General features: G+C 36.2%; 1 protein-coding gene across 1 annotated transcript; it reads right to left on the bottom strand.

The window, feature by feature from the left end:
• Nucleotides 1-857: 857 nt before the first annotated feature.
• On the bottom strand, nucleotides 858-17,693 carry mRpS5 (mitochondrial ribosomal protein S5). The gene is made up of 2 exons (XM_043211835.2): nucleotides 17,467-17,693; nucleotides 858-1,967 (listed from the first exon to the last, which is right to left on the bottom strand). Exons 1-2 carry the CDS (start codon nucleotides 17,600-17,602, stop codon nucleotides 886-888), a joined length of 1,218 nt encoding a protein of 405 aa, XP_043067770.1. The 5' UTR covers nucleotides 17,603-17,693; the 3' UTR covers nucleotides 858-885.
• Nucleotides 17,694-23,954: the final 6,261 nt, after the last annotated feature.

Here is a 23,954-nt window from a genome sequence, read left to right as displayed (position 1 = left end):
CGTTGCTCAATGAGCTCATTGCGTGGCACTTATTTACTAAAAACAATGCACTAGTTTTGGTTTAGCACATCACAACTGTTTTAAAAAGCTTGTCTTGTGCTTCTAATAAATTGTAGTTCACCGTCTTTTCGCTTATATTAGGTTGCCCAGTTTTTTTTTTTTTTTTGTTTTGATTAGCTGTTGTTTTTTGCTCAGTTCGGTGGTTCGATGGTTATGATTTTTAAAAAGTTAAAAAACTTACCTAATAACATTTTGATTGGGGGATTTTGATGGAGGGCGTCAAAAATTATCAAATTATCATGATTAGCGTTTCACTTACTCTTACTAGCCAAGGAAAAAGTTTTTGGAAAATTGATAGTACACCCAGTCCTTTTATTTTTGGATATTTTTGCAGCGCAAATTTCTATTTTTACGCGGATTTTTCACTTTAACGCGATTGCGATTGCGATTACTCTATGTGTATCAATTATTGCAAATCTAGTCATTAGTCATTTAGTTAGCGGATACCATTTTTACGCGATTAGTGGCAGAACCAACAATCGCGTAAAAAAAGGACTGGGTGTATTATAGGAGCAAGTTTTATAGCTATATATCTTATAGTCTCTGAGATACACGCATTCATACGAACAGACGAACATGAATCTGATCAAGATGCTGATCAATAATAAATAGAGCCCTATATTCTAGTCTTAGTTTTTTTTCTTCTAAATAGTGCTCGATATATACTTTACGGGGTCGAAGATGATTTCTTACATACACTCACACGATGTTATATTTGTACTCTTGTACTCCACGAGAGTAACGGCTATACATTTTAAAAAACTTAACCATATACCCAAAAACAAAAGCTTGAAAAGTATTTTTTTTAACAAGTTTTTTTATTAATTAAACATAAGAATTAACCAAATCGCGCAATCGAACATTAGCTTGATTTCGAAATCGTTCTTCCTTTGTTTGATATAATTGATGTCCTTTAGAGTTGAAATAAAAGGGGAATATTTTATTTTCTTTTAAAACAATTTTGTTACCAAGTGTAAAATGCATATAATCTGCATCTGCAGCATTATACGGGTTCGTTGAGGGTAAATGTGGTATGGCTTTGACGTCGGTATACCCACTTTTTGCTTTTTGCTTTTGAACAACGTACAGATTTGTTTCATTTGCAATATATTGGTAAGATCGTTGCTGCATTACACCAATAAAAAAAGCCTTTACTATATGTTGTACATTCGTAGAGCCTTCAATTTTTGCATATAAATCTTTTATTCCTAAAACCTTACAAATCGTTTGTATAGCCCGGTGACATATTAAGCCATATCCATCAGGTTTTTGAAAACAATATATTTTGGTTTTTCCAAATGCAGTATAAAAGTCGTGGTATATTGTTCTATTTTCACACAAGTTGATATTAATGAGTTTTTGACCGGCCCGATTCTTAGACTTTCGAAGAGCGGTTCGTACTTCTGGTGCTTTAGCTGTAGCAAATCCTGCCAACCCATTGCCATTTCCTGTTACCGACAAAACAGAATATCTTCGTTTCCTTCCCATATTTCCCTTCATAATAAAAACAATTTTGTTCTCTAACACTCGGGTATCAAACGAGCTAAATTCTTCCTCGCCTACACTATCAGGGGGTCCAATACTACGACCGGGCATTTTACTTCCAGACCACCCGCGGTCTATCGGGTTTAATTTCATTATTTTGAAGTTGCTCATTGAGTCACGTAATTTCATATATCCGTTTACCTTATCATTACTATCGGTCATTTTCTGAGAATGGACAAGTTCATAGCCTTTTAAAACAGGAGAATTTAATCCAGGCCATACACGGCTGTTTTTTCCAAGACCAAGGCTTTGGCCTTTGTTAAGGTCCTTTGCCACCTTTTTGCCACTTCCTTTACCGCGGCCTCTTTTTTTTCCAGCGTTGCTTACGGCCGTAACTCCACGCCAAATATCTTCGGCAGGTACTAAAAAAATAAGGAAAAAAGTCAAATTACATGTTTTTTTTTATTGCAGTATGGGTATAGTTCAATCGGTATATTTCAGTCAATAATTTATTAATTTAATTTACTTTATATACTATATATGTATTTATTTCGGTGACAAATTCGAGCGTCGAATTTTTTAAAGAACCAAAATATTTAAGGAAAGTATTAAATTAACGACATAACCAAAAAATATCTAAAACAAGAAAGGAAAGCGAGGCGAGGCCGAAGTTTATATACCCTTGCAGTTAAAACCGGAAACATCGGATATACACTGCTGGTCTTGGGATAGACGCACTCAGTTTTCCAAACAAAACAAATTATTGCAAAAAAGTTAATATGCAAAAACCTTGGTTATTTAATAAAACATACTTCAATAATATTTAAAAAAAAAATTTAACATAAGTTGTGTTTTACAAAATTCTCGCGGTGGAACCGGAGTAAAATATTAAGTTAGTCTTCAAGAGAACTTTGCAGTCGTAGCTTTCGTAATTTTCTCCAAATATCATGGAGCAACCTAGCCTTAATGGCCCAAACGGAATAAATAAGGACCACAATAAACTTAGTTTTGATTGTCTTGATGTCTTCTTTGATGCGAATTAGTTTTAATGTCTTCAATGTTCTCAAAACGGTTTCCACGAAGTGGTAATTTGAGTTTTGGAAACAGGAAAAAGTCACACGGGGCCATATCTGGAGAGTACGGTGGTTGTTCGATGATATTTGTTGAATTTTTGTTCAAAAACTCGTTCACAATGATCGCATTGTGCACTGGTGCATTATCGTGGTGCAAAATCCAACAGTTATTTCGCCACAAATCTGGTCTTTTGCGACGAATTTCTTGTTCATTTCTTGGGGTATCTCTCGCAAACTTTAATGACGATTTTCGAGCACCATTTCCTTTATTTTGTCGACGTTCTGTTTAGTTGAAGAGATCAAAGGCCGTCCTGTACGTGGCAAATCGTTCACTTCTTCTCGCCCCCTCTTTGAACGATTTATAGCAATCGTAAACTTGAGTTTTCGACATGGTTTAATCACCAAATGTTTTTTTCAACATTTCCCACGTTTTGGCACAAGAAATTTCGTTGGAAACACAAAATTTCACACGAACTCTTTGTTCAATGTATTTTTCCATAGTAAAAATCGCAACGCACACAAAAGGTTGACTTGTTCCTAATGACGCCGTGAGCAAACTAAATAACACCTAGCAATAAAAATTGAAAGAATAGTGGCAGTGGTGCCAACCTGGGAAAAAAATTTTATCGAAATATTCTCAGCGGGAAAATTTAAAATGAGAATTTCCGGATACTTATTTGACAAAAGTTGTGTGAATGACAGAATTTTTAAAATGGAATTTAAGCTCGTCTGTTCAATGAAGTCTTGTAACAAGGCAATCTCCTCGTCCCAGCCTACCTTCCAGTGCTGGCTATGTGAAAACGTTGTACCCGCCAAGTGTGCCGAATTCACTGCCTCAGTTTTGGATTCCATTTCCCGTAGGTCTGATTTACATTATTGTTGTGCTAATTTTCGTGCTGTCCACGAAAAAAGAGGTCGTTTATGAGACAGACTAAAAATGGATTTAAAGAGGTTTTCGTAAAATCAATGTCCAGCTCTGTCTGCTTGATGCTCAGTTTCAGCTGCTAAATGTGTCCCCTAAGCGTATGAAATCCGCTGGTTGTGAACCGCCTCAACCTGCCGACATTAACGCAGCCGCTCATATCTCTGGCCACCCCAAGGGCTAGAACTGAGAACAATTCGCCGTCCGAATTTCTTAGGGAAAATGAGCAATTGTCTGATATGTCCTTCTTCAAGTGATACCACAGGTCCTAGTGAATGAAACCCCCTTTAGAGTCACCCAACAGGGAATTCCAGAGTTTTCGTACCTGCGACACCAAAACCCTTACAGGTGATTCCTCCATCGAAACATATATTTGTTTCTCGGCTTGCCCCTGATACTTCAGAGATTGATATCTCGGCTTATATCAAAGCCAAAAAAAGCGATAGAAAGGTGGAGAACATTATACAATTTTCCGAAATAAAATTGTATAAGGCAAAATTGTATATACAAATTGTATTTTGTATAATCACAAGAGTTTGGTGAGAGAATTTTTTGCGTTAAAATAATTCTGTCCGAAAAATCATTATACATTACATGTTCATATATACCGCCTTCGTCCGAACCGCCCACATATTGGCATCACTTGTCCGCTATTCAATCCGTTTTTGATCTTATGACTGATAATGACCAGCAGAATTAAAGTGGCGAATGTCGATATTTCATCATCTTTATCACTTATAACACACCATGACTTCACCGCGGGCACGTTTGACATGTCCCTAGGTCAAATTAACCATGTTAGAAATTTGTTAGGTCGGAATTTAGACAAAGGTTTTGTATTTGATCCTGATGGTACCACTCTCTCCAGAGCTTTCCACCCCAGAGGATCTATATCACCGCACGATACCATTCCTGGTATCAATCAAGTTTTCAAGCAGATTTTCACAAACTTAATAGCTTTATCGATCATATGATTGCTCCGATATTCTGGCATGCACTGATCTTAACGTCACCTTAGAAAAATTGTACTGTACTTTAAATACGTCCGCTTCAACAAATCCTCCTTGGTTTACAAGGTGCCTCACTAACCTAAAAAATACTAAAAATAAGCTTTTACTTAATTATAAAAAAAACCTGCAGTAGTATTGTTTTTTCAAGATATTTACTAGCTCGTTCAAATTTTACCGTGCATAACGCTGAATGTTACAGGAATTATTTTCGCCGCTGCCGGATACAATTAACTCAGGATCTAAAGCAGTTTTATAATTTTGTAAACACAAAGCGTAAACATGTATCTTTCCCACCTCTGCTAACGTTTAAAAATTCATCTGCGACCTCTGATCACGCCATTGCCGATCTGTTCGCAGAATTTTTTCAAACAACTTATTCTCCGCCTAATTGACTGATCAGCATTAAGCCTACAACATTCAATCAACAAATCTTATTTTCCGTCCGCTTTTCTCCGAGAATAGCTTATTATCTGATCTTCTAAGGGTCAAACCCATTTATTCGCCCATTCGCCAGGCCCCGATGGAGTACCAGGCTGTGTGCTAAAATATTGTGCCACGGCTCGGTGCAAACCACTTCAAAGACTTTTCAAATTATCTTTTGAAACCTCGATTTTGTCCCTTAAGTGGAAGGAATATTTCATAATTCCCCTACATAAAAAAGGGAAAAATTCCGATGCTGCCAATTACAGAGGCATCTCTAAATTGTCGGCAATTCCAAAGATATTTGCTCTTCGATCATCTCTCCATGTCAGCATGGCTTCTTAAGCGTCGCTCCACCACCACAAATTTACTGGAGTTGACATCCTTTGTCATAGATGGCTTTCGAAAGAGACGTCAAACAGATGTTATTTACACCGACTTTGAAAAAGTATTTTATTCAGTTAATCACTTACTCTTTTTGAGTAAGCTGGGATTTCTACAAACCTCTTAATGCTTATGTATTTTTATCGTTCTTGCCCTCTGCAGGCTTCATATGCTCTTTATGAGATTGCCTTAGAAAAATTAGCTCAGGTTAATGATCTTGGCTTCCTTTTAGACACTAAACTTAAATTTGCGACCATATTTTTTCAATGGTTAATAAGGCTTAAGGAGTCCTTGGTTTCATTAAAATGTGGTCGAAAGAATTTACTGACCTATATGGTACATAACCAAAACATTATTTATTGCATTGGTCCGTCCGATACTGGAGTACGGTTCATGTGTCTAGAGTCCCCCCGTACAAAAGAATTTCGTAATTTTTTCTATTAGAGGTCTAAACTGGGATGCACATCTTCACCTTCCATCTTATAATAAAATACTCTTACTTATAAACTTACCTCGCTTAACAAATTGTAGGACAATGCTCGGTGTAGTTTTTCTACATAGCCTAATTAATGGGAATGTAGTTTGCCAGCATTTACTAACACGCCTAAATAGAGATGAGAAATTTTATTTTTGATTTTTCATCAAAAAATAATTTTTTACAATTTCCGCCTATTAATCATAGCTTGCAAATAACTGTTAGCCTTTTTGTTCCTTATGTTCAGTTTTTGAGAACAACCGAAAAAATGTTTGACAATCACTCTCTCTCAGAGCAGGATTTTGGTTTTTCGCTGAGCGTTTTACGTTAAGAGATTCGTAAAATGATGAACATCGCTCACTGAGAGATATGATTGACGTTCGCACAGAGACCCTCATTAAAAGACCGATCGACCGAAAAAGTCGATTAAAAAGTCTTTTCAACACTTTCAATTCTGTTCGATGCACAGTGGTAACATACAATGTGTAATTTTTTTTAAGAAAAAATAATTTTTATTTAATCATTTATTTTCTATTATATTTATTATATAAAATTCAGCGTAACAATAAAGAGTAAGGGTTTTGGGTATTTATTGAACTCCGTCGCTCGCTTAGGATAAATTGTACAAATAAAAATTCGTCATTTGAGCGGGTTCAAAATTTTTATACGAACAAAGCAAACGGTTGCTCTCAGACTTTTTGATCAAAGATTCAAAGAGACCCGGAATCATCGGAATCATCGTTTTAGGCAGACCACAGCATGGAAAACAGAAAATCAACTTTATGCCCAAGGAAAACTCCGGCAAAGAAGGCTACAATTGATTCTGTTGCGCATGGCTGCGCATTTCCTGCGCTAATCACTTATTAAAACTTTTAATCGATTCAGGTACCTCTAAAAAGGTACCTGAAAAGGTACCGATTCAGGTACCTCTCTAATATGTACTTGAATCACGGGGCAGAAAGGCGCCGTGGCAGTGGACTCCACTAGACATCCACTAGTAAGTAATCTAAAAAAAATCTAAATAAAGGTTCGCCCATCTGAAAAAATTCGTTCAAAAAATTAAATTCTATAAATTTAAATTTGTAAAAATATTTTTATTTTAATACCCTTGCAGGGACATCTCCGACCTATAAAGTATATGTATTCTTGATCAGGATCACCTCCTGAGTTGATATAGGCATTTTCGTTTGTCGCTCTGTCTGTTTCTATGCTAACTAGTATGTCAGTTTAAAAGCTATCGGCCGACTATATCCTATAGCTACCAATCAAAAACGCTATAACTTTATGTTTTGAGAGTTCCGATCCATATAAAATTAAAAAGTTTTAAAATTAAAACTGTCAAAACGTACGTAATAACCATATTGACCTACAAAAACTACGTAGACCAGACGGAGGGGGCGACGAGGAAATTTATAGACGACCAAAAGGACACCTTTTTGTTAGAAATCATATTAGCAAAAAACATAATTTGCTCAGACATTCTTATGGGCCTAGCCCTAGCAAAATTAATTATTGAGTCCGACCATTCCAGATGACGCCGACATAAGCATATTCGAAGGTATTAATATTAGTTTGGTAGACGTCAGAGAACAGCAAGGGTACACCCAAATAATAAGTGTACCCGAATCATTTGTGCATTTACGGCACTTAGAGTGTGATCGGCACTATTAAATAAGGTTCGTTGCCTTGCACTGATATTTTCAGACACACTCGCAAAACGAGTTCGTGCTCTTTTCTGCATGTATACATGAGTTGACGCCGATCAATATGCTAAAGCAAAAGGAATAAGCGAAATTGAAAGCGCAACACTTGAGAAAAACAATATGTGAGAGACACGTTTGTTGTTGTTATTCTTGCATTAGCTTCATACATGCATACATATTTATTTTTGAGTATGCACATATACATACATACATACATATATGTGAGATAAAAATAAAAGCCATGTTTTGCTACTTCGTTGCGTGTATTTAATTCAGTGGTGGGCCAAACTAACACATGTTTAAAATTTGAGTGTGTGCGTAGGCAGCAAAAAACAAAGAGAGCAAGGTGTTCTCAGAGAGCTCTCTGAGAGCACTGAAAGAAAAACTTTGTTGGTTTATTTTGTTTATAAAATATTTTGTAAATATATAAAAGGGTATAACAAATTAATATAAAAACCAATATGCAAAATACAATTTAAAAAAAAAAAAAAAAATTATACAAAAAAAAAAATTATATATATAATGCGTGCAAAGGAAAGAAGTCATTAGTTTTAAAACTGAGATACAAGTTTGTGAAGAAACAGACGGACATAAAACAAGCCGGACATGCTCATTAAAAAAAAAAAAATAAATTTAAAATTATTCTATTATTTTATCAATATTAATATGTCCAGAAAACTCCTTTATACGCAAAAGGTCAGCAATATGGACATCAGATATTTTATTTCTTTGCCGACTTTGAATGAGTTTTAGGCTTGAAAATGCCACCTCGCAATTGTAGGTGGTACCAAATATTGAGTAAAGTTTCAAAATTTCGTCTCTTAAAAGTGGTTACTTTTTTAAATATATGTTCTTCCAAAACTTTTCACCACTGTCCAATGGAACATTAAAATCGTTGCGCATTTTATTCAACTGTGCTTGAAAAGGAATGTTGAATTGATCTATATTGCATGTAAATGGGTTGTCGTGTAACTCAATACAACTTTGGATTAATTTTAAATCATTAAATCTGTTCAAAAAACTGCTATGAATTCCTTTGACTATTTCTGCATACTTAGAAGATTTTAATTTTGGTTCTATTTGTAAATTTAAAAATGTTTCTGATGTTTTTTTCAGACTAGAAAAACTACCTGATTCCAGTTCACTAATTAATATTACCAACTTCCTACTAAAATTTTTGATGATATTAGCTAAAAAAAAAATTGTTTTGTTTTTCCCTTGCAGAGTTAGGTTAAATTTATTAAGAATTTCGGTAAAATCACAGAGAAAAGCTAAGTCTTGTATAAAATCAGGATTTTCCAAATGAGTGTGAAGTCCATTGGTATTAATTTTGGGTTTAATTGAACAAAATTTATAATTTCTTTTCGCAAATTGAAAAGGCGCTCAAAACTACGACCTCGGCTGAGCCATCGTACTTCAGTGTGCAGTAAAATATCAGAATATTTCGCGTCAACACTTTTTAAAAAATCCTTAACTAACCTGTGTGTTAATGAATTGTGCCCACCTCTTATTTTATTAATAATTTTAATTGTAATGTCCATAACATTTACCAAATTTAAGTGTTTTGAAATAAGGGCCTGTTGGTGTATGATGCAGTGCAACGTGGGACAAACAATTCCACGCTCTTTTAATATCCCTACAAGTCCTTTCTTATGTCCTTTCATGACTTGGGCTCCGTCAGTGGATACAGAAGATAATTTTTCTTTATCTACGAATTTAAACAAATTATCGTCGATACTTTGAAATAATATTTCTCCTGTTACACTGCCGTGTAATGAAACAACAGTAAAAAATTCCTCAAAAATATTAAAATCATCATGAATCGTTTTTATACAAAGAATGAGTTGGCATATACCATTTATGTCAGTACTTTCATCCAGAGCCAAAGAAAAAAATTTGGAATTAGCCAGTCTATTCTTTGCCTCAGAATGTATAATTTGGCTTATATGCTCAGTCCTGCGTGTTATTGTACGCCGGGACGAGGGTATATTTTTACAAAGATTTAATGCCTCCCGGCACTTTTCCCCAAAACATTGAAGGATATCACAAGTTAATTCCTTACAAAATATTCCGTCATCATAAGGGCGACCATGCTTTGCTAAGCTGAGTGCCATCACATATGAAGCATTTTTCTTATTTTTTTCATCAATTTTATTACAAATTGTATTATAATTATTATTTATTATATCCTTATCAGCTATGCAATTTAAAAAATAAAATGCTTTTAATTCTAACAGCTTTTTATTTCGATTTTCCCCTGTAAATTCAGAAAAATTGGAATGTAAACTATTATAATGCCTTTTTATATTTAAATAATCTTTTCTAGAAATTATTCTTGAACAAATTAAGCATTGCGCTTCTCCATCCATATTTTCTATAAAGAAAAATTGCTCCTCTCAAATTTCTGAAAACATTTTTTTCAGTTATGATTTCCCAATAATAAACAAAGTAGTCTTGCTTCAGTGAGGTCTGAACGTCGACTAAATTCATTTTTATGTCAAATAGGTATTAATTTTGCCTCTCAAATGAGAGAAAGTTACAAGCACCTGTCATCTCACGAGAGTAAGTGAGAGAAATTCTAAAAAATGTGAGCGTGCTTATACTGTCAGTGTGCCGGCAGCGCTGCGACAGAATTTCCTACCCTATATAATAAAAGTAAATTGCCGTAAAAAAAGTAAATTAAAAATAAAAGTAATTGCCGTCTTCAGTGACTAATATAAAAATAACAAATGCTTATAATTATTACAAGTGCGTATTCTGACTTGTTAATATGCTTGCAATAAGAGTGCAAATGTAGTAAACTGTCAATAGATGTTGGTCCCAACTTATTCCGCTTTTCAGTCATGATATTACCTGCTAATGAAAATACTCTTTCAGCCGGTGCACTACTTGCAGGTATTAAAAGAATCTTCAATGCCACCTTTGACAGAAGAGGGTAACGGTTTTCATTTACCACTGCTGTACATCGAAATCAAGACTTATAATAACCCTTTCTCTAGAATATTGTTCTATTTTTTCTATTGGGGATTCTCTAGAGTTCTTAATTAATGGTGCAGCAACTAAGGTTGGGAAAAAAATTCTGGTTTTGAACCATATGTTATGCTTGGTGACGGCTCTGATAAAGTGTTCATTTCTGTGCAGGACGTATATTACGCAGGACGTTCTTTTAAAATACAAATTTTTTAAAACACACTGATGTTTTATGTCGGCCAGGTCTGTAGCCTGCAGCCGGGGGATACAAAAAAAACGTTACCTTGTGCCATATGGTCAAATTTGTTGTCCATATGTCAACAACTTTTGTTTTTATTTTTAATGTTGCAATTGATGAGATGTATGATATATTCGACTCACATAGCACACAAATTTTTTTAATTGAAGTCAGCACAAAACAAATTGAAGGCGAGCTGCAAGTTTGAAGTGCCCCTATCTATTACAAATATGAGCTCAACAATGTTTTCAATATTAAATTTTGAGGATTTTATTAATTTTAGTTATAATGTTTTCTCCGCTGCTTTTCTCTGCAGTATCTGTTGCAATTTGAATTTTCGATGATATCAACCCCTTTTTTCAGCGTCTTTGTGGACCTTTCGACTTAACGTTGATGGACTAGGCAGCAAGTCATCCACAACTATGTGATCCCCATTGGGGGCACCAGTTTCGATAAAAAAAACTGCACCATGCTTTTATATCCGGCTCGGCTACTGATGAAATCGCATAACAATCTTGCACAATTCATTGACTGCATTTTGAATAGCTTCTGATTTGTCTGTTGCCGACACTTTCGTCACTTCTCTTGGTTGTCTTAATGTCATACAACATTTATGCCAAGACAAATTTGATGTGTGGCCAGCCACAAATTTTATAACTTTTCGACAGGTGATGCAAAATAGACACCCTTCCACGGCACTTTCGTCTTCCTTAAGAATAGAATGTAAAATGTTTCACATAACACTTCATCCTTTATGTTTTTGTGTTAAAGTGTACGTTCAGTCATTGAAATCAAGCTACCAAAAAACAAACCAGCGATCATGCATACAGGCAAGTTACAGACACTCGAAATAATAACTGTCAAACATGAGCGATTCGCTCAAAGCGCATTATTGCGCATTGCTTTTTGTGATATACCGTTGCTTTTGGTACATTTGCTTTGAGTTCACTGGGCAGTTCACTTATCTGCGCAAAATTTTCGAGTTTCTTGTTCCATATTATAGCTATAGAAACTTGGGTAAAGCCGGAGATCTTTAGCTCCGAAGTTTTTATGGTTTTTATCTCATTCTGATTCGAGAGCACCTTTTTACTTCTTTCACTTCAAATAAGATTCGCTGTTGATTATTTATTTTCACATATTCTGGCATGCACCGATATAAATGTTACCTTAGGAAAATTTTACCATACTTTTAATCAGTGGGGGGCAAAATCTCATTTTCCATAGCACGCGTGCATAAGGTAGGAAATTCTGCCACAGGGCTGCCGGAACACTCTTAGAATCTCTCTCATTGCTTCCTTTTTGGCCTCATTTGACAGTCCAAAGTTAAAAATCTAAATGTTCCCACTAAAAAATTTTCTCAGAAATTGGGTTGGAACAAGTTTTTTTTTCCATAAAAAATATAGATAGGGAAGCGTAGATTTCCATTTGTTTAATAACTGATGCTAGAAAAGCTTTCTTTAAATTAAAATACACTATTGAAGTGCCCATTCAAACTTTCGAATTAACGAAAAATAAAATAAACAAGTAAGGAAAGAAAACTTCGGGCGGACCCGAAGTTGATATATGTACCCTTGCAGTTAAAGCCGGATATATCGCAAAAATCGGATATAGTTGGCCGATCCCTTTGAGAATATCATGATATAAGCACAAAATAAACTATAAGCAAACGTATAAAAACTACTACGCTCTGCTCTCATTGTTTTTTTCTGCTACGCATACACTCAAATTTTAAACATGTGTGCGTTTTGCCACCCACTGCTTTAAATACATTTTTATACCCTTGCAGAGGGTATTATAATTTTGGTCAAAAGTGTGCAACGCAGTGAAGGAGACATCTCCGACCCTATAAAGTATATATATTCTTGATCAGGATCACCTCCTGAGTTGATATGAGCATGTCCGTCTGTCCGTCTGTCTGTCTGTTTCTACGCGAACTAGTCTCTCAGTTTTAAAGGTATCGTCTTGAAACTTTGCACACACCCTTCTTTCCTTTGCACGCAGTATATAAGTCGGAACGGCCCGTATCGGCCGACTATATCCTATAGCTGCCATATAACTGATTGATCGGAAATGGTATAACTCTGGTGTTTTTAGAGTTAGAAATTAAATTTGACATGAGAGCTATTTTTGGCAAAACATTACGTCGTACCAAATTTCATAAGGATCGGCCGACTATATCCATATAACTGAACGATCGGAAATTACCCAACTTTCGTGTTTTTGAAGATAGAAAGCTGGAATTTAATACAGATTCTATTTTTAGTCAGTTGATCCAACCTACCAAATTTCATTAGAATCGGCCGACTATATCCCATAGCTGCCATATAACTGAACGATCGGAAATGGTATTTGGTAGAAATATCAACTTTCATATTTTTAAAGATAGAAGTTTGGGACGTTTTTTAGATTTTGTATTGTAATAAATTGGATTATATATTCCTATTCCCATAAGGATCGGCCAACTATATCCGATGTTTGCGATATATATCCGGTTTTAACTGCAAGGGTATATAAACATCGGCTCCGCCCGAAGTTAGCTTTCCTTTCTTGTTTTGACTCATATGTGCCATGGAAATATCCGTTCGCCTCAACAAATCCTTCTTGGTATACAACAGGGGTGCTGAAAAATGCTCTTTTGTTACAATTACAATAACAATTTTTGTGTGTTTCCCTTCTCTTCTTAATCGTGCTAATCCGAATGCATTTTGTTGTTGGTTTGCCAAAAACTTTTAACTGCAAGATATTCATTCTTGTTTTTAAAATTCATTCATTCTTTTCGCAGATTATTTTTTAAGTAGCTCTGCATTAATTGTAATAGTATAATAATAAGCTGTTGTAAAAAACGGAGGGCTTTTTTTTAACTATAATTTTTTTTTATTTTAATGAATTTTAATTACTTCTATTATTTTATTAACATTTTTTTTATTTATTTTAACCTCTTGTGAATGTAACTATAATTTGCAAAAATTCTCGCGCCAATGTATTGGTAATTTTTAGCATTGGTTGGGAGTAGAGGTGGGCACGGGCCTGTATTTTGGGGCCCGGGCCCGCACGAAAACAAAATCTTTTTTGAGAGGCCCGGCCCGGCCGAAAACGAAACTTTTTCATCAAGGCCCGGGCCCGGCCCGACCCGGCACGAAACTTATTAAAACATATTTCAAAATTTAAAAGACATGTTATTTATGTATACATATATATAAGTTCATATTTATTAATCCTAATTCATGTTTTTATTTTTATTTTATTTTTCAAAGTTTATGAATTTTACAATAGGACGCCAAATTTTAAATAGTGGTGTGCAAACAAGTAAAATATTGTTTAAGCAAATCGATAGTAACATCGATAAGCAATTAAAATACAAAAAAGAATAAAAAAAAATAGCGCGGTCAAATAAAAATTGTTTTAAGGCCTATTTCGGGTTTTTACGGGCCGGGCCGTTTTGCAAAGGCGTTTTGCGCGAAGCCCGCACGAATCTTAATTTTAAGGCCCGGGCCCGCTCCGGGCCTGTGTAAGCCCGCGGGCCACGAAAAAATCCCGGATCGTGCCCACCTCTAGTTGGGAGTTTAATCTGCCGTATGCAGAGCTTGGCCTCCCCAGGTTACGAACTTAAGGGGACCCCCCCCATTCTCGGTTTTAAAAAATCGATTTTTTTTTTAAATTTAATTCGAACTTGTAACTATTCAAGAATGTTCCCTGAAAATTTCAAGTAAAAATTTCAAAAACTCTTGAAGATATAGCCGATTTATGGTGGAAGTCTCAGGCGACGGCGAGAGCCGTCTCAAAACTTAAGGATGTAGTCTCATGTTCCGGCCTACTTTTTAAAGGTTATTTCAAAAAATTTTTTTTGTAATAAAAAATAATGCGATCGTTTCAATTTTCACATATGTTTTTATAAGCATCATAAACTATTTGAAAATATTTTGTTTAATTTGTTCTTGTGTAGTTTAATACACTTTATAGCATGCCAAAGTATGCATATAAAAAAAGTCGGTGGTTTCGACTGCTAGAGTCATCCGAAACAAAAAATTAGAATAGATTATTGATTTGTAAGCTTATGGCTCTGTCCCGTACTAGAATGAAATATTTTCATCAATAAACAACAAAATGGCAAACACACAAAAACAATTTTTTTTTAATTTAAAAAATTTATCTTAAATTAATGATAAAAAAAAAACTAATAGTTAAAAATAAATGATTCTAGTACGGGACAGAGGTGCTACTTTTAAGAACAACATATCCAAATTTCAGCTAGATCGGTACCATAGAATTTTGTGAATCACCTGCGCCGCACACAAAAATGTCGTTCCGAGAAAAATGCGTTTAAAGTTTAGACGCTACCGAGAAACTCATACTTTTCGGTGTAGGCGCGCTCTCGATTATGGGCTATATCTCTGTCATTTGATATTTTTATTTGAAACTTTAACAGTACATTCTTAATAAACAACACTATCGAAATATTTGAAAAAAAAAATCGATTTTTTCAACCTCACACATGAGACTACATCCTTAAAACGCGTTTTTCTCGAAACAGTGTTTTTACGACTGGCGCATGAGGTTACTCAAAAACTATTAATACAATCGGTTCCAAATTTTAACACGTTATTCTATACATATATAGCTCTCGTATGAACTAGGATAAATCGAATCGGTGAAGATCTTGCTTACTTTTCAACTCGATTTGTGGCTGAAAAAAATGGAAATTTCCAAAAAAAAATTTCAAAGGTCCACCATTTTGTTAATTTTTGAGCGAAGTTAATAATCCTAGTTCATACGAGAGCCAAACATGTACTTTTTCTAATCCCGTTGGAATTTTTGGATTCAGATGTTCCAGTGAGCGGAAATCACATGCGCCGCCGAAAAGAAGGGCTTTTCTTTGATCACAAAAAACAACAACAAAAACAAAACAAAAAAAAATTCTGTGAAATGATTTTCTTCCTTTTTGTGTCTTAATATATGTAAGCACAGTTACAACCCTAAAAAATAATTTATGTTCATTTGCCAGCCCATTGAAAATCGTCAAAATTTAAAATCGAGAATGGGGGGGGTCCCCTTAAGGGTTATATACAGTTATGCCGTGCAAAAAAATTGAATTTTATCGATTTTTTTTTGACACCATAGAAAATATTTATGAAAAATATTTTACCGACGTTGTTTAGTACATGTTTCTGGGTACTTCATTAAATTTTTTCATAAAAAAAAGATTACATAATAAAAATGTTATAGCCGAATTCCCGGATCGTCTTTTTTCGATGGTGTCTTGCGGTGGACATGATATCCCGAAAACGGTTCATCAAAAATTCAAAAAAATTGAGTTAGTATATTGTATTGTCTAGTCCGTGAACGAGGGATTTTTAAAAATTTTGATCTAAAAAAAAATGGCGACGGTTTTAACAAAAAATGTACTTTTTTAAGGTATACGATTTTCGATTTTTATACCCTTGCAGAGGGTATTATAATTTTTTCCAAAAGTGTGCAACGCAGTGAAGGAGACATCTCCGACCCTATAAAGTATATATATTCTTGATCAGGATCACCTCCTGAGTTGATATGAGCATGTCCGTCTGTCTGTCTGTCTGTCCGTCTGTCTGTTTCTACGCGAACTAGTCTCTCAGTTTTAAAGCTATCGTCTTGAAACTTTGCACACACCCTTCTTTCCTTTGCACGCAGTATTTAAGTCGGAACGGCCCGGATCGGCCGACTATATCCTATAGCTGCCATATAACTGATTGATCGGAAATGGTATAACTTTGGTGTTTTTAGAGTTCAAATTTGACATGAGAGCTATTTTTGGCAAAACATTACGTCATGCCAAATTTCATAAGGATCGGCCGACTATATCCTATAGCTGCCATATAACTGAACGATCGGACATGACCCAACTTTCGTGTTTTTGCAGATAGAAAGCTGGAACTTAGTACAGATTTAATTCTTGGTCAGTTGATCCAACCTACCAAATTTCATTAGGATCGGCCGACTATATCCCATAGCTTCCATATAACTGAACGATCGGAAATGGTATTTGGTAGAAATATCAACTTTCGTATTTTTGAAGATAGAAGTTTGGGACGTTTTTTAGATTTTGTATTGTAATAAATTGGATTATATATTCCTATTCCCATAAGGATCGGCCAACTATATCCGATGTTTGCGATATATATCTGGTTTTAACTGCAAGGGTATATAAACTTCGGCTTCGCCCGAAGTTAGCGTTCCTTTCTTGTTATAAATCAGAATGTGCTACAGTGGTACAATTGGTGTTGAAGCTAAAGGTGTTGCACCCCAGTATACAATATTCCAAAATGTAGTACCTTAATCATATAAAAATTATGTCCATGTTTATACATACATATGTATGTACAAATAAACGTTTTATACAAAACTACCTAGTCATGTACATAACTAGGTTTTTTTATTTTTCAATTTACTATATACTAAAAGGTTCTAGATTCTAGAATCTAGATCAAGAATAAATCGTTCCTAAGTACCGAAAACGTTATGAATAAATTATTTAAATACAATTTTTCTTATCGAGGCCGTACTTCCTCGCTTTTAAATATGTATGTATTTTTGTTAGTAAAATTTCGACATAAAAATTTTTAAAACAATTAAACTGACTACTTGTCGTAAATTAAAAAAAAAACACACGAATTAGCCTTATCCAATATTTTGTGTGTGCATTTGATGTCATACATCTGAATATGTACATTTGAACTTTATATAACTCACGCTTGTTGAAAAAGCTAGTGTTACGTAAACACAACAGGTACTGAATGCCGACATTTGGTTTTAAAGATAGTATTTGCGAATAATTCCAATTAACTGATTTCGCTTTATTAAAAATTCCCACTGATCTTTGAAACATTTCGGAATCCTGGTTAATTCTGGGTTTTCAATTTTAGAGTACTTTATGTTAAGGTAACTTCACAAATTTGAGTTAATTTCATGTCAAGGTGAAAGCATGTCGATATGTAACTAATTATAATGTAATACAAACTGGGATAAATGAACTGTATGATATAATTGAGATATTTATATAAAATAAGTAAACAAATACAAATATACAGGCATGCTCCGGTTTTCACTTTCGGTTTTCGTTTTCGTTTTGGAACAAAAACCGAGATTTTCGTTATAAGGTGCTCCGGTTTTCACAAGTTTTTAGTTATCGTTTTGCTATCGAAACGTTTCATTTCTCATAACTTTTTGCTGCCGAAACAGCTGATTTGAGGTTTGGTCAGCAGCAAACAACGCGAAAAAATGCCTTTTTAATATTCAATTGCATCTTTCGTAGCCAAAAGAATTAAGGGGAAAATCCAAGCTAAGGGGATGCAACCATTTCAATGGATTTTATTTTCATTTCATTCCGGTGTTTCCAACAATTTTTTTTATACACTTTTTTTTTTTTTTTTATTTTAACGTTGCTTTTATTTCTTGAATCTTCTCTTTGCGAGACTAACAAGAGGTGTATCAAATCTTATATTATTAACTAAACTAACAGTCATATTGACTGATACGGAGTTAGACGGCCCTAAAAATCGATTGCTGGGTTGGGAGGTCGTTGCGTCTAAGGCGGGATACGCTAGAAACCCGAGTCAATCCCCGAGCGAGAAAATTTGGATGCGATGACAGTTTTTCTTTGTATGACTCTTTTTGCTTCTGGATTTCGTCTTTCACTGCGAGGATGCCCAGATCCCGGTGGATTTTTTCGTTGCGAACATACCAAGGTGCCTCTGTGATAGTTCTCAAGATTTTTGATTGTGCGCGCTGTATGATGTCTATGTTGCTGCTGCTCGCGTTCCCCCACAGCTGGGAGCCATACGTCCAGATTGGCTTTAGGACTAAATTGTACAGTAGTACCTTGTAGTCCAGGCACAGTGGCGATCGTGAGTTTATGATCCAGTAGAGGCTGCTGGCTTTCAGTTTTAGGTGCATCTTTTTGCATTCGATGTGCTTGCGCCAGGTAAGTCGTCTTTCAAGGTGAACGCCAAGGTACGTTACGTCGTTAGCTTGAGGGATCTGCATACCGTTTAGTAAATGCGGAGGGCATGTTTGGCTATTAAGAGTAAACGTTATATGTTTACACTTTTGTTCGTTTATTTTAATGCGCCAGTCGGACAGCCACCTTTCCACTATTGTGAGATGATTAGCCAGTTGGGTTGTTGCCTGCATTGGGCATCTGGAGTGACTAAGGATAGCGGTATCGTCGGCGAACGTTGAGGTTGTTAGTTGTGCGCTCGTAGGAATATCCACAGTATACAAAACATATAGACACGGGCCGAGTGCCCTTCCTTGTGGAACTCCAGCTTCGATGGTGTAGTCGCCCGAAGTAGCTGAGTTGCATCTCACTGAGAATACTCTATTGTAGAGGTATGATTCCAGTAGCTTGTGGGTGTATGTTGGCAAATACGTTTTAATTTTGTGCATGAGTCCGATGAGCCAAACTCGGTCGAAAGCTTGAGATACGTCGAGGAAAATAGCGCTGCAGTATTCTCGCTGTTCGAAGGCTGAGCGTATTTCGGATGTTAATCTGTTCACTTCTTGGTATGCCGGGATAATATTGCAAGCTTCCAGATGTGGTATTATGCGAGTTAACAAGCATTTTTCAAACAATTTATACAAACAAGATAGAAGGCTTATTGGTCTGTATGATGACGGAATTGTGTGGTCTTTTCCAGGCTTGGGTATCATTATAATGATGGATTTCTTCCACTTTTTTGGGAAATAGCCAAGATTAATGATTCCATTAAATAGTTTGCAGACGACCTCTATAGCGCATTTTGGGAGTTCGATCAGCATCTTTGGGGTCAATAGGTCACCACCGGGAGCCTTTTTTGGTTTTAGCCCTCTTATGACTTTTTCGATTTCGTTCGGCCGGAATAAAGGTGCGGCTGGCTGAGGGGAGGACTCTGGCTGAATTACTGGCAGAAGGAATGAATTTGAGGCTGGGTATGGCTGGAAGACACTTTGGAGATGTGTGGCAAATGTTTCACCTCGGTCTTTGTCGCTGCGAGCCCAGCATCCCGAAGAGTTTCTTATCGGGGTGGTCGTTTCAATTGGGGCGCTAAGATTTGGGTGGGTCCTCCCCAGGGGAAGGTGCTACTTTGTGCTTTTTGGCGAGAAATTCTGGATGTACCTTAGCTTTGCATTTTCTTCCTGTTGGTGAAGAGCCTGGTCGAGTGATCGGGTTGCTTCCTTAAGGCGTTGTTTTGAAGCTGGTGATCTGCTGTTTTGCCAATTACAACGCGTGCGCTTCTTTTCTCGCACGAGCAGTTCGATTTTCTGATTGGATATGTAGTATTTGTTTCAGTCTACTTCCTTACCATGGGGAGTAGAGATTTTAACTGCCGCAACGAGTATGCTTTGGCATATTGCTTTGGCACTTATTAGATTGCGAGGTATGTTTTTTGTCACTGCAAAATCAATAAGGTCTGGGAGCTTTTGTGAGTCTGTTGGCCAGTATGTGGGACTTCCAGGGGAAACGTAGTCCAGTTTATTTTTCACATTTATAATTGCATTGCACAATTGTCTTCCTTTGGGAGTCACTAGACGTGATCCCCAGTGTGTATGTTTTGCGTTGTAGTCTCCTGCGGCTATAAATCGATCCCCAAGTGAATTGTAGAAGTCGATAAATTGTCCCTCCGAGATTGAGAAACGAGGAGGGCAGTAAACGGCAGCGATTGAGAAGATTCCGTTGCTTGAAGTTTGTTGCAAACCTTTTGTGAAAGTGGTGTTTAATGCGTTCTCTGATTAGAACTCCAGTTCCGCCGTGGGCTTTCCCATCTGGATGATCTGTGCGGTAGATTGTGTAGCCTCTTATATGAAAGTTGTATTTGCTTGTAAGATGCGTTTCCACCAGTAGCATAACGTCAATATGGTTTTCGGTCAAGAATTGTGACAATTCTAGTTTATGCCGTGAGACACCATTGGCGTTCCACATTGATATTCGTAGCGCCTGCATAGATTATTTAGACTGTTGTGCTACGAGCAGCTGTATCACCATGTTCTGGTTTTGAACAAGCGTTTGCATGGTCGTTTTCATGAATGACATAAGCTCCATCATACTTTGTTGGAGGGTAAGCATCATAGTTTCCATTTTGCTGTGTGGCTGTTCTGGGGCCTGTTGAGCGCTTTGAGAGTTAGGCTGAATTGGAATTTCCCTTCCAGATCGTAGAGCATGGGCGTAGGAGAAGCCGTTGGTGGTGTTTAGTGGACCGAATGAGGATCTCGTGTGTCCAGACCTTGTGTGTCCATACTCTTGACAGTTAGTGCATTGCACTGGACCGTTGCGTTTATGTGGCTCTTTTGGTTGATTTTCCGATGCAAAAGATATTGCAGGTTTTAGATTGGGTGGACTTCGTTCTTCTTTAGCGACCTGCTTTCTGGCTCGAGCTCGACCTTGAAGAGGGGTTGTGGCTTTTTATCTTTATTTAGAATGTTAATAACATTCTTGGCGGCGAAGCCCTTTTCTTTAAGGGCGGTTTTTATTTCCGCGGCAGTAACATCAGGTTCTATTCCCTTTACTACCACTTGTAGGCCCTTACTGCTTTTCATCTGGTACGTGCAATAGTTTTTCTGTACAGTGTCCAGATATTTGGACACGATTCGGAAGTGCTCTTCAGTCTTGGTTTGCACCTTTGTTTCATGGATGTTCCCTTTGATAAGCGGAACAACATGAAAGTTGTCACCGTTCCCGATCAACGACGTAATTTTGTTGACCAGGGCATTCGAGCTTTTTTCCCTAATATAGATTGGAGGGGGCTTGGGTTTTTTTTCGGTGTCTTGGGCTGGTTGGTTTTCCTCAGCCTCCGCCAGTAGGGCAAATCTGTTAGTAGTGGATCTGTCTGGTTCTTTATCGATATTCAGGACACGGTTAATTTTTGTTTTGTTGCCTGCCGGATTACTCTGCGGGCTAAGCTTGCGCTTAATTTGGATGTAGCGATCCATTCCAGTCTGTGTGGCCGTCACCGCTTTGGCACTTTCCGAGGTTGTTGTTTTTGTACTCGCTGTAGTCGTTGACGTCGAGGTACTTTGAGTTGCAGAGGTTTTCGCTGTTGTTGCAGAAGTTGTAGCGCTGGTAGTTGTTGGTGCGAAATTTGTTTCCGATATTGAAGGGGGGGTTTTACACTGCGAACTCCATGACGCGGGAGTCGGAGTGAGCAGAGCGGGTGAGCAAGACCGTGCCCTTTGGGTTTCAACGGCCAGTAAAGCCAGGTTGCTTATAATCGCCGATTTTTCCACTTCGGTATCGCGAATTGAAAAGTAAGAGTAGAAGCCGTTTCTTTGGTTCACTGAACTTCTACGCTCGTTCTTTTGATCGTTGCTCAATGAGCTCATTGCGTGGCTCTTACTTTTTTTTTTAACAATGCACTTTTAGCACATAACTAATTAAATTAATTTAATTAATTTTTAAAAAACATATTTTACCAAATTTCAACGAAATTATCGCCATCCGTTTGATTATACAAGTATTTTTAACTTGCTTTTTCATTCTATCAAAAGTATGGCAGATTAGGCGATAACTCATGGTGTCGGACTTATCGGTCGTTCACCAAAACGAAAATTGTTGTTGCCGACGGCAAAATTTGATATCCAAATTTGAGGTGGGGTCAGAAATTACTCGTTTTAAAAATAATTACAAGCCTAATTGATCTTCTAGAGGTCTTAAAAGAACGACAATAAACCAATAAGTCAACTACTTTTTTCCTTTTGCAAATAAGATCCGATTTAATATAGAAAAAGGCATTTACTTTTCATTTAGGCAAGACAAATTTTTTCGTTTTGGAATTCGAAAAAATCTTGTGAAAGTAAAAACGGGAGCACCAATTTTTCGTTTTCAAAACGATTCATCTCCTAATCAAAAGTTGCTACATTCTCCGATTCGCGGCGAGTTTGTGCAAATGTGTTGACGCGGTTGGTCTAGTACGGGTAGTACGGTTGAAGTGGCTTCTGCTAGTTTATATAGCCAGTCAACTCATCGACTTATTTCCGAAGCAGTAGTGGATTTTTGAAGTGTCCATGTAACCTGGTAGCTTCATTAGTGGCATAGGCGTCGGGTCTCTCTGTTATTGTATATTTTTGACTCCAGCTTATCCTTGTGCCCGTTCAACCAAGACAAGTTTTTAGCCTATTAATAACAGCTTTATCCAGTGTTTTTGGAGCCACAGCACAGTGGATCCAATGAGAAATCTAGCGGAATAAAGGTAGATTTTTAACTTTTGAAAAATACGTAAAGTTTTAATTTTATTTGATTAATAACACTTTGAAAAGTTGAGAAAATCTTTTTAATTAGTTTTTAAGATCATCTTTGATCGGCTGCGAGGTTTGAAACTTAACTTATTTGCGGTACGTGTCTACAGAAAGATTTGAGGTTATTTGTGATTCGTTATAAATTATCAATACAAGTGATATATTTGAGTATATTGATATAAATAACTCTTGTTTCCCTTAAAATAAGGTATGTACTAAATATAAATTTTATGTTCGTGACCTGTCTTTCTATTTTCATCTAAAAAATGTGTAATTTGTAAGTTGCTTTTGCAAGATTTGCCTTTGAGCAGTTTACTAACTTCATTGGACTACAACTAACGTTATTCAATCATATTCAAGCTAACTTTAGTATACAGTATAATTCGCTTAACTGCCTCGAGTCGATTGCAGTGATTTTGGAGGCAGCTATCTTAAAAAGGCAGCTAACGTAATTTTTATAAACTGTATAAAATAGAATAAATTTGATCCATTTAAATGAATTTTATATAACATTGCAAATTGAAAGAATTAAGCTTGTAGTTCGTGTATAACATTTGTTATACACTTATTTATTTTTACATACTATATGTATTATTTTTCTTGAAAAAACTCTGTTATTTTTGTTTACACTGATGCCGATACAGATTCTTTTAAAAATGTGTCCTCTAAGGATGTAAGGCTTGGAAGAAATTCTTCGCATTTCTTTTGAATGCAAAGACGCTTTAGCAGCTTAATGGCTAAAAACCCTTCTTTAAGAGTGTGGCATTCCGGTTCTTCGTCTGCGTCGTCATCAGTTTGGTCAGTTTGATCTATATCGCTTCCGTCTTCGTTATTCTTGGAAACTACAGAATGCACTATTTCTTTGTCTGTTAATTGACCATGACAAACAATGTCTTGATCAATAGTAGAATATTCATCCCAATTAATATGTTGTCTGCATTCCACCTCAACGGATTCATTATCATCAACGC

The sequence above is a fragment of the Drosophila bipectinata genome, chromosome 3R (assembly GCF_030179905.1).
Source record: "Drosophila bipectinata strain 14024-0381.07 chromosome 3R, DbipHiC1v2, whole genome shotgun sequence".
Taxonomy (NCBI): Eukaryota; Metazoa; Arthropoda; class Insecta; order Diptera; family Drosophilidae; genus Drosophila; species Drosophila bipectinata.
This window is presented reverse-complemented; position numbering and strand designations above follow the sequence as displayed.

Bases quoted from the DNA above. Each gene is read 5' to 3' on its own strand.
- mRpS5 (XM_043211835.2), bottom strand. From the start codon at position 17,602: ATGTTTCAAAGATCAGTGGGAATTTTTAATAAAGCGAAATCAGTTAAT. The intron at 1,968-17,466 runs GTGAGTTATATA...TTATTTTTTTAG, and splicing joins CACTAGCTTTTTCAACAAGC to TACCTGCCGAAGATATTTGG.